Source organism: Solanum verrucosum, unplaced genomic scaffold (genome assembly GCF_900185275.1).
Source record: "Solanum verrucosum unplaced genomic scaffold, falcon-dt-bn FXZP01000287.1, whole genome shotgun sequence".
In the NCBI taxonomy this organism is placed as follows: domain Eukaryota; kingdom Viridiplantae; phylum Streptophyta; class Magnoliopsida; order Solanales; family Solanaceae; genus Solanum; species Solanum verrucosum.
This window is the reverse complement of record NW_026020292.1, coordinates 2,710,167-2,722,258: the sequence shown is the minus strand read 5'-3', so window position 1 is coordinate 2,722,258 and position 12,092 is coordinate 2,710,167. Positions and strand designations below refer to the sequence as shown.

Genomic DNA, 12,092 nt, shown 5'->3' with positions numbered 1-12,092 from the left:
CATGAAATCATGACTTAAATGTATGATCTTGATGATATACTTGTGATTGTGATTGTGGTGTGTTGAATGGATCGGTTGCCACATTCCGACATAACTAACTTGGATTGGTTGCCACATTTCGGCATAAAAATGGGATCGATTGCTACGTTTCGACATAAATATAGGATCGGTTGCCACGTTGCGTCATGCTAACTGTTTGGGTTTGGGTTCCATGAGAGGACCAATGATTTGATAGATAATGTAAAGTTGTTCGTTGTTCGTAAATTTTGATAATATTGTATATATTGATATATATGCATGTGATTATAATGTCGTCTTGACTTGCTTATGTTGCACTAGTGGGATAGCTGTGTGATCCTACCAGTACACTGTGGTTGTGTACTGATACTGCACTTGCTCTTATTTTTGTTGAGTACATGTCATCTTCAAGCGGCTATTGACAGACCTCGCTTAGAAGATCAGTGATCGTATTTAAGGGTGAACCAATTCTTCTGGGCTGCCATGGGATTCTCTTTCGTCTATGTCCACCATTTCCGTACTTAGACATTTGTTTTAGCTAGTTGATTAGTTCATTAGTTGGGGTTGTATCCCTTTCTTGTTTAGACTTGGCTCATTGTTAAAATGCTTTGGTACATTGACTTTCAGGTTCTAGGTTATTTCTTTCGCATTGTTTATTTCGTTGTTAGACTTTTGTTGGAGTTTATGGGAACTCCCTATTTATTTCATTGGTATTTAACTTGCTTCCGTAACTTAAATGCCTTAGTTTTGGTTTAGTTGCTTGGTTTGGGTTGTAGTAGTGGTTCTCCCACCAAAGAGTTAGTGTGGGTGCCAATCACGACGATCTGGGTCGTGACAAATGATAAACAAATAAAGGCCATGAACATTAGCTGGAAGACAATGCCCTTTGTCGTAAGCAATTCTAGATTTGCTTGATCTTTCATAGTCATCTCGTCTGGATTCAACACTAGCCTTCATGGTGCCTCCACTACCCACATTTGACATGACTTTTTTTTTTTATTAATCTCTGACAAGAACTGGTCTAAACCAAATGAATCAACTTCCTTAACTTCCTTCTCAAATTCAAATTTCAAATTTCTTCAAGCAGATCGTCTAATATTCTTTCAATTTTCATTCAATTTTTTTTAAATATTTGGAGAAGATACGTCATGAATATCCCGATTTTGCTAAGATATTCAGGAATCAATTTTTCGAGATGGATAGATTTATCATGATATATTACTATTTATGTATCTTATTTAAATTGATAAATATTGTATTCTTACTGATACATTAAACAAGTAATTGTTGTCTATAAGATATTCGCTTCGAGATTGATATATTACAGTGTAGTAGATTTTATGTATCAACTACATGTAGTATAAATTAGTATTTATGTATCATGTCCATAAAATTGTGCATGATACATTACTATTTATGCATCTTATTCTGATTGAAAAATATTGTATTTTATAAAAGATGCATTATGTATGTAATTGTTCTCAATAACATTTTTTGTGATTGATACAAAACATTGTGATTAGTTGTTATGTATCTAATACATATAATAAAGTTTGAAATTTATTGAATTTGATATACATTGCGTTAAATAAAAATAGTCAAGGCGTGTCTTAAAATGTTACTTAGAGGGCTACAAATACATAACAACGTTTGATACATATTCAAATAGACAATTTGACATAGTTATATATAATATACAAAGAAACTGTGAATATAATACATATTGATTTAGTTATAAAATAGCAGGGCTTATGTATCAAGAATATGTTTTGATAATGTGTACATATACATAGTCTTCTAAGTTTAATAAGACTGGTTTATGTATTTGGTAGTAAAAGATAAAGAAATTTGTATTATGTATCAAATACATAACTATGCGCATGATGCATACTAATTGATGTTTTCATAAATTTGGATTATGTATCAAACACTTTTATTTGAACGCGATACATTGTATATGATAAGGGTATAATGTATCATAATATTAAAATGTAGGCATTATACATGAATTTAAGAATAAAAAATAACTAGATACACTAAAAATCTAAACCTTTGATAGAGAAGGGTGTATAGTAACATGTTCTACTCCCCCCTTTTTTGAAAACTTTTTCAACGGGCGATTTAATTAGAACTTGAACATGCATCATATTTTGACTTTTTCTCTTGCAATTTCTTCATGATTAATGGATCATTTCGCTGTTTGAATCTATTTTCATGAAAATTATCATCATTTGAATCTTCCATTTGTGCAACTAATTGGGTAAGACATTAATAATTATGTATCACAATAATATTTGATAATGTCTACAGATACATAACCTTCTAATTGAATAAGTCTGGGTGTATGTATCGGTAGTAAAAGATAATAAAATTTATAATAGTTATGTATCAAATACATGACTATGAACATGATACATACTAATTTGTATTTCAATAAATTAGGATTATATATCAAAACTAATATTTAAACACGATATACATTGTACATGATAAAATGGTAATGTATCATGAAGTTGAAAAGAAGAAATTATATTTTTATTTAAGAACTTGAAATGCATCCTTCTTCGTCTCTGAATCATAAAGACGAGGACGAGATCTACCGTTTGTAACAATGACGTTACGTATGGTTCTCGACTCAATACTAAAAATGGACCAGAATACATATGTATCAAAAAATTGCAGATGAAAAAACTAAAATTGAAAAATAATAATAATTTATAACTGAACAATTGGAAGAAAAAAATTGATGAAAAAATAGTTCTACTTCTGTAGGAAGATAAAGAATACAAATAGAATACAATTGAAATTCAAAAATGGAGGATTGGAGGTAACAACTTGTACATCAGAGTGATATTAGGCGTGAAAATAGGAACAAATATCGTGAAGTGAGAAGGGTTAACAACGATTAGGGGTGTCAAATGGGCGTGTTGGGTTGAAATTGGAGATATTAAAATGGGTTGAAATCAAAATCGGGTTGGTCTTGACCCGCCCAAGTTTAGTTTGGGCTCAAATGGGTTGGGTTCAAATGGGATAAAAAACGGGTTGGGTCTTGACCCGCCCAATTTGACCCGATTAATCTCAATAATTTTAACATAGTGATATTTAACTTTTATAATCACAATGCGAATTTCAGCTCAAATTCTTTTTTTAAAAAAGTAACAAATGGATAGATAAATCCTAAAAGATGTTAAATAGATAATAATTCATACCTTTAATATAGGAACATATCTTAGTAAAACGTTTTAAAACGGGTTGAAATTGGAGATTGAAATGGGCTCAATGGAGGATTCTATTAAAATGGGTTAGGCTTGAATGAGTTGAGATTGAACCCAATTCAAATTATCTTGAGCCCAACCCTTTAAATTCTGGGCAGGTTACCTATGTTGGGTTCATTTTTGACACCCCTAACAGTGATGTATCTGGAAAAAAAGAGAAGGTGAGGAAAAAAGAGATTTTTGTAATATTATGAAATGGTAGTGAATTTTAGAAAATATGATTAAGTTTTTTTTGTGTAATTAGATAATTTTTCCAATATATTTCCTTTTTCTATAAAAATTAATATTATTAGGTCTGTGCATAACACAAATTATCCTCACTAGTATGTTCATAAAAGTAACAAAAGTGGGACAAGGTAATTTCTTCTTGGGGAACTTTCACATATAGCAACTCAAAATTAGCTTAATTACGCCCCATAACTATAGTTTGCTAATTACGATTCATAGCTACATGTTATAGGGAGGAGAGTGGTGAGCGAGATTGGGAGAGGGAGGAGAGAGGCGAGCGAAAGAGGGTAGAAAGTGGGAGAGATGTGAATTGTATATGTATATCGGCTAGATAATTATATATATGTAATTGGTATACATATGTATTTGTATATCTGGCGAGTGAGATTGGGAGAGGGAGTAGAGAGGCGAGCGAGAGAGAGTAATAATTCATATAGTTCACATCTTGTTTGTATAATTCGCAGATATGTTTTTATAATTTGCGTGTTTTTGATAATTGAGTAATATAAAGTCTGAAATTATACAAATATGATAAAACTTGAAATAACGAATTGATACAAACATAAGCATATGAACTTTAAACAATTATACAAATTATTATATTATACAAATTACATTATATAGCTTATACTATATAAAATCCGAAAACTACACGTTTATACAAACTTTAAGAAGTTATACACAAAAAGATTGAATATATATGGTGATAAAACTGAAAAACCAAAGGAAATCGTCTACATATACAAATACAAACCATCGAACACAAATACAAATCAAACGAAGAATTGTTAGTTGCGAATTATACAAATGTGGCTAATTATCAACCCATGTAATTAATTGTTAATGTTAGTTGTGAATGATAATTATAGCAGACTATAACTTTGATGACTAATTAAGTAGTATAAGTTTGTTTAACCACATAATTTTCCCTTTCTTCAAATACTTGGTAAATATGAGATTCTAAGCTTAAAACATTAGGGGTGAAAAAGAGAATACAAAAACTATTAGGGGTGGCAGGGTAATTTCGTCAAATAGTAAGATGAAGAAAGTGTGATCCATGAGAATCACAATACACTGTTTAAAACAGAATTTCCCACCCAAAAGTTGTAAACCGCCTAACTTTTTACATATTTCACACTTCTGCTTCCAAAATCCGCCATTGGAGATGAGTACTCCAGTTGAAGAAGTTTCTGCTCATCTGAAAAAATTCAACTACGAGGATTGGATTTCAAAGCTGGATGCACTGTCGATATGGATGTACGATTTTGGCGACCAGCATTTCCCGTCAACTATAGAACAGAAAATCTCTGACATCGAGCATCAAATTGATTTGTGCATCAAAGTCCTCGAATCAGTTCCTCAAGGTATGGATTATCCAGAAGAAGAAAAAAACGCATTCAATTTCATTTATCAAGTGAGTTTAAGTGGTATGAATTCATGCAGAGAAGAGAGAATTAAATCGTGAACGTGCAATGTTCGAGTATCTAAAAGGAAGGTTTTATAATGCAATTCCTGATGTTTATAAGGAGGAAGCAGAGCGTCATCTACTGAAAGCTGTGAGTGAAAGAAGAATTACATATTTAATGTATTGTTGATTGTTGAATTTGCGTTTGGTTTCCTTCTCACTGTTAATTTTATCTACCAGACTCAATTAGATCCGCTTCTGCGGGATGCTTGGAATTGCCTCGGCTGTTGCGTTGCCAAGAAAGGAAATTACCAAGAAGCTAAAGAATACTATCAGACTGCCCTAAAAATGGTTATATTTCGCTGCTTCTTCAGTACGTAAGTTTTCAGTTCTCTAAACTTCAAACGCTCCCTTCATTTAATGGATTCTTCATCTTTTATTTGATTTAGGGTGAAGAAAATGCAGTAATATTACGTCAACTTGCAGACCTTGAACTGACGTTTGCACGAGGTGAATGTCATTCTTCATCTTTTATTTGTTTTGTGTTTTAGACTCCCTTCATTTCGCTGCTTAGGTGATTATAAAAGCTGTGTCTATGAAGTTCTAATTCTCTCCTTAATTTGGCAGTCTGGGATTCTGATTTTTAATTGAATATGATTTCTACCATTTTCAATTTAGAATCTTCATTTAACAAAAGCAAATGTATAGTACATTTCTTCAGTCTCTTATTAAGTAAATAATAGTAACTCATGGAAAAAATTCTGAAATCTATATTTACTGTTATTTTTCTTAGTGGATCTGTTCATCTGAGTGTATATCTATTTCATAGTTGCTGAAAATCCAGCCAAGCAGATTGATGACTGCATCAAATATGCCGAAAGGACACACTCTCTGGATGACATGGATGGAGGTTGTTTATGTAAGACTGCAAACAGAATTTACTTAAAAGAGGAACTGCTTTAATCACTTACCTCTGAGATTCTCTGATATTGTGTCATACACATTCTGTGCTTTAGCACTCTCAGCTTTTCCAATTTGCTAAATGTTTACTTGGTGTTTGTCAAAGATTGTGTTCACCCGTCACATATTGTATAGCTATAGTTAAGAAATGTTGGAAAAATGAAATTTCCAACAAGAAGTAGCATAGAATGACATTAAAGACAGATTAAGGTGCAGAAATTCCATACTTTGTTACATGGAACCATGAAGTAGCATATGCGCAGTATGTATGTTATACTTAGATCTTTAACTAGCATCTGCACACAGTTATAGCTATAATAAACATTTTGATAAATCCAATTTTCAAGTCCTTCACTGAGCTTCATTTGGTTGGTAGATATCTTAGGATGTGGACATTTCACTTCCTTTCTTCTGACGGGAGGATGGGATCACAATAATCTTCTTCTGGCATTAGAGGCATACGAAAAAGCTGTAAGTAGTTCTTACAATCTTGTCTCTGTATATTTATTTCCCTTTATTTTAACATGAAATATACGTGTACAGTATTAGCTCCCTGCAAGCCTGGTTATTTTAGATACTTGGAAGTTTCTTCTGATTTTCTACTCTATTTCAGAAGAGAATTGATGCAATGAAGTCAAACCCACATCTTGAATACGACTGTAGCATGGTAAGTCATTGAAAGAAACAACTGATTTTCACTTATGAACTGTTGTATCATATACATGATCTTTCAAAACACAATGGTTCTCAATTGTTGCTAATTATCACCTCGTTTTTTTATGATGGTGTTCTTAAAGAACAAGAGTTAGAAAAACTAAAAATAAAGAAAAAGAAATTAAAGGAAGACAGGAGACCATGTATCAGGTTGTACACTGCACCATGCTGCAAGGGAAGGATATAAGTTTGCAACTTCTTGTGTGGATCACAGATAGACCTCCTTTCATCATCTTAAAGGTTGCAGAGAATGCCTCTAAATAAGCTTGGCTCTATCAGAGTTTGAGAATCATTAGGATCTATGTTGATATATAAAGATCCAAAGGAATGAAACCATTCAAAAAGAAGACTCTGAAAACTTTACAGATAAGACAAAAGTTGGTAAACTAAAGGAAAAAGTCATGATTAGAAATAGAAGCATTCTCTCATAAAATAGGAAATATGTACACAGGTTGCAATATGACAAGGAAGCACTGGAAGCTTTATAGAGAAAAAGAAAGTTGTACGTGAAACAGAATCTGATAATAACTCATTGAATTAGTTACCTCTTTCTGGTAGTTAAGAATCATGTTTGGTACGAAAAAGTTCAGTAAATGACTATTGCAAGATCTACAGAGATCAGTGACATGTTGAATTGAGTTTGGTACGAAATAATCTATCTAGAAGGACAAGTGTGTGATAGGGAAGTACAATTTGAATTAGAAGAACAGTCTGATTTAAAAGAATTGGCTTCAGCAAGCATGAAAGTTTTATGCTTAGTGAAGAAAGAACCAATAGTCTCTAAAAAAGCTCACTTTTATTCATCTTCAAATTTTATGTTTGCACATATCATGATATCTTAAATATAGACTTCAGTTTCCCCCTTTTTAAAATTCAATGCCATGTTGGGAAATTTGATATCTGTTTTTTCAGGTGAATAGATATCTGGAGAACTACAAGATGTCTCTAACTGGATTTTCAGATGCTGCATTAAAGAATCCTGCTAGTGATGCTTTAGATCAAGTGAAAGTGACGATCCAGCTTCTTGACAAACTAAAAGGATTACTTCAGGTAAGATTATTTGATTGTGGTTATTTTATATAAAGCATCCGTAAGTGATATTATAATCCATTGCATTAAGAACGGCTTGGTTGACAACATTAGAATCATAAGGGAAGTGAGTAGTTAATTACAAGTGCAGGCCAGTGATAACTACTTAATTACAAGAGGTAGTCAAGGAGTAGCACTTCCTGCAATTGCAAACATCTGACCTGTCCAACTCCCAACATGTCATAGTGGTGCTTTGATGTGTTCACACCTACCTGTTACTAGTATGGAGCTCTAACCTGTTTAAACACTGATTTCATCGTAAGAGTTACCAAGGAATGCTTTCTGTTTCCTGCTATACCATAATGTATGATGAGGCAGTACGTCCTTTAAATGGTTTCCGAGACAACCAGTCAATATCTACAAAGTTCTGCTCTGACAACCTTTAGGTAACAAGTACGAATGATAGCTAGGGGGGACAGATATAACTTGAAATTTGGTTTTATGGTATGACCAGAAAAACACCAAAAAATAGTCATGTTTTCCTATGATTTCTAAAATTGTCTTAATGTGTAGGTTTGAGGTGCAGTTGATTGGGTGAATCTTTGAATATTGCCAAACAGGTAGAGGCTAGGAAACTGGAATAGGCAGTTAAGATTATGCGGAATTAAGAGTTGTTTGGATAGAAATATTCAAGTTGGGTGTCTAAGTTAGTAATACTATTTGTATCATTGTGCTAAAACAGATCAACTGATCATCTTGGTAACTCTACTATGGCTACCCCAGAAAGCTTGGTTAAGTTTCTCCTACTTGATGAATTTTTTTCTGAATTCTTTTCACTTACAACAACAACATGCTCATTGAAATCCCACTAAGTGGTGTCTGGGGAGGGTAGAGTGTACACAGACCTTACCACTACATATATTTGCAAAAGGTACTCATGCACAATAAAGTTATCCATTTGGGAAAAGGTTTAAGCATTAAGCATTAGATTTATCTAAAAGAAAAGGAGATGAGGTACTGACCGGTTCTTGTGTCCTTAAATAGTCCAATTTATTTGTTCAATGAGTCAATACAGCATATCCCTGTATTGACTGAATGGTGCCTGGGGTAACATTATAGTTGTCTCTTCTTCTTTCATTTCTTGAATTTTTTAAAGAAACAGGAAAGTTATGATATAGTCTTTAAAAAATAATGCCTTAAGATTCTCAGTTGTTAAATGTTTTCTTCTTTTGAAGATGTTAAGACATTATGAATGAGATTGTGAAGGATGCATTGAATTATGTGATCCTGCTTTTCAGGTTAAGCGTAATGACAAGAAAAAGGGGAAGAGTAAGCGAAAGAGTAAGGGAAAGAGTAAAGGAAAGAGCACCGAAACAAGCTTGTCTGCCCTGATCCAGTCACTTCCTAATATTGATCGTAAGGCTTTGCATTCTTCTTAGATATTGAACTGTAAACAATGAGGTATATGATTTACCTATTTATCTATTAGTTGAGGTAATAGAGTGCTTTCTGGCAGTGAATCCTCTATACAACAGAGCAACCACAGATCTCTTAACTGAAGGCCCTAACAAACAGATTGCGGTTATAGCAGCAGTACGTTGCTTAGTTAAATATGAGTATAAAGCTCCAGTGTAAGTTACATCATCTTGGAGGAACCCACACGAGTTGATCATTTTCAGCATTTCCTTTAAAAGTGAAATTCACTTGTTTGTGCAGCCCTACTTTATGCTTAAATACTTATTTCTCAATGTGTACTCTTATTCTACAGATACTATATGCTCTGTGACTCTGATGAGAACAGTTTTGTACTTACAGTGTTCGGCATACAGAAGGAAGCAGTAAGCACTACTTTATGCTGTTTAATTGTTTCTTGGTACATTTATTCATTAAGATCTTACTTCCTAGAAAAAAGTGGTCTAGTGGAAACCGAGATGAGAAAATCAACAAATAAATTTCAGATATTGACACGTTAGTTTACTGCTAAACTGCTGCAGAACTACATGCCTAAAAAATAAGCAAAGGATCTTTCCTCCCTTTATTATGTTCTTATGTTTCTTGGTACATTTATCCATTAAGATCTTAATTCCAAGAAAAAAGCGGTCTACTTCTTTAATACATAGCCAAACACTAAAGATGAAAAGAGAGAATAGTAAAGTGAGTTAGCATTTCAAAATATTTCTGTAAATTGGATAGTTTGTTTCCTATGTCATTCTATCAAACACCATTCTTATCTTGATTTTCTCATTTGTCCATACTTAAAGAAAAAAAGATTTCATTTGCCGCTTAAGTAATCCATAAGTGAGCCTGAATATCTCTTAATAATGGTGATCATCTCATTCAAAATGTCTTATCTTTGAATATTTATCCTACTCCAGATTTTCGTGGTGACACATAGCGTATTCCTACTAAAATGGAATAAGAAGATGAACATAACATAAACAAAGCTTCTTTTAGGAAATGCATGCTCTATGAAAAGTTGATACTGCAAGGAAAAAAAGAAACAAAAAGGAAAAGAAGTGTAAAATGACACATGAACTATGAGTCATGACAATACTGTTTTACATCAGAGTAATTTACTGATATTTAGTTTCTGTAAGCATTTCCGATCTAACTCCCGATTCACATCATTACTTAACAAACTACTCTTGTTAACAGATTAAACAAGGAGATCAGGTCACAGTATTGGAGCCCCTTTGCAAATTTATTGATTTTGAATGGGATGGAAAGGTAAACTTGTTATAATATCTGTGGTATTTCAGATGCAATGCTATTACAAAGATGTCATTTTGCTTTCTATATCACGTTTTTTTTCCTGTAAGAACCACATATTAGATGTGTTCTATTAGCTTATATCCCTTTATTTTGTGTATCGACTCCACCTTATAACACTTCAGGGCAGTGTGTACTTGAGCCTCTTGCAGTGGTAATTTGGTGTCAATGGTATGGTAAAATTGGTAAGTTACCTAAGCAGGATAGGAGTTAATCTGGTCCCAGTCTGCCTTTTCTTGGTTCTAACTGATTGGAAGCAGAGCGGTCTTCCCTAAACAGGAACATGAAGTCATTTCTTGCAGTTTCTGAATTAAATAACACCAACAAGTTTCCAAATGAATAATTGGATAACAGGTGGTTTGAAGTGCTGGAAGAATAATGATCATGTCAATCATTTGCCTTGCCCGTGTGATTTATAATAATCTGCCAGCCAAATTTTGTCACCCCTCACTAATGTATTGTTATTTTTACTGCAGCACTACCAATTCAAGTCTGTGCGAGTTAATCTTCTCGAACAAGTCCTTGTAAATGGAAATGACCTGCCTCCTAATTCTGCCATGCGTGAAACAATATCATACCCATAACTGAGGGTAAAATACTCTTTACATGCAGGTGTGTGAACTTGAAATGAGATAAACTCTACTGCCTGTATATTTTGTTTTTTCAATTTGACATAGATGACTAGTATGAAGATTGGTCAGTCCTGATGATCCGAGGGCCAATACTTTTTATTGCTTTCATGTCATTTTCGTTTTCAAACTTTGTATGTGATATATGGGTTATCAAGAAAGTAATAGATGACTTTGAGACTTATGTTTAGACTTCTGCTTTGTCAAACTCGTTTGTGTGAAATGTTATCTTTTAAACTCTTTACTTCTATTATCTTGTATGATGTACGCTAAGTGGCTTGTGTAGGGTCGCTCGGGGTTCTATATGCCATGTTACACTTAGGATCTACTTTGGGTCGTGACAATTCAAATCCCGACCTTTTTGCAAGGACAAAATAGGGTCTTTTTTGTACTTTTTCTTCGTTGATTATTTTAATCCATATGAGGATTCTTAAAGCTTTATTGAAAAAGTTTCTTTCAAACTTTATATGTTTCAGACATCTTGATTGCTTCAAGGGTTGTCATATAACCTTCATTGTCTAGCTAGACATGACAATTATTCATTATATGCATTCAAGTTTTCATATATTGTCAAATCAAAATAAATCTCATTGCATCCACCATAGGAGAAAACATCTTAAATAATGTTACAACTTTTGCTAAAAATCTTCATATCTTACTATTATACTATTGTATAATAATTTATTAGTACCCCAGTGACATTATATCTTGATCTATGGACTATTAGTTCAAAATCTTATTTTTCTAAGTGAAACAAAATATACTTGAATTGTGCATTTCATTTGGACAATCATTTATTTGTTCATATTAGGGAAAAGGTAGAAGTACCTCCCTAGACTATGACCCAAATCTAAGGCTGGCAAGGGGACGGGGACGGGGACTGGGGGACGGGACGGGACGGGGGACGGTTCTGGGGGAATTTGTGGGGGACCGGGATTGGGGGGACAAAAATAAGTCCCATCCCGTCCCACTATATATACGGGATGGGACGGGTTTTGGGGGGACGGGACGGGATGGGACGGGTTTTGGGGGGACGGGATTGTAACACCCCAGAAATTTTTGAAC

General features: G+C 33.5%; 1 protein-coding gene across 1 annotated transcript; it reads left to right on the top strand.

The window, feature by feature from the left end:
- Positions 1 to 4,686: 4,686 nt before the first annotated feature.
- Positions 4,687 to 10,982, top strand: LOC125834529 (uncharacterized). The gene is made up of 13 exons (XM_049513657.1): positions 4,687 to 4,885; positions 4,965 to 5,077; positions 5,167 to 5,277; positions 5,376 to 5,436; positions 5,756 to 5,845; positions 6,263 to 6,357; positions 6,500 to 6,553; positions 7,513 to 7,650; positions 8,928 to 9,045; positions 9,146 to 9,260; positions 9,398 to 9,467; positions 10,285 to 10,356; positions 10,875 to 10,982. The coding sequence occupies exons 1-13, from the start codon at positions 4,687 to 4,689 to the stop codon at positions 10,980 to 10,982; spliced, it is 1,344 nt and encodes a 447-aa protein (XP_049369614.1).
- The last annotated feature ends 1,110 nt before the right edge of the window (positions 10,983 to 12,092 follow it).

Coding starts and splice junctions, on each gene's coding strand:
- LOC125834529 (XM_049513657.1), top strand. CDS start 4,687: ATGAGTACTCCAGTTGAAGAAGTTTCTGCTCATCTGAAAAAATTCAAC. Junction 5,437..5,755: donor TGAACTGACGTTTGCACGAG/GTGAATGTCATT, acceptor TCTATTTCATAG/TTGCTGAAAATCCAGCCAAG. Junction 6,554..7,512: donor TTGAATACGACTGTAGCATG/GTAAGTCATTGA, acceptor CTGTTTTTTCAG/GTGAATAGATATCTGGAGAA.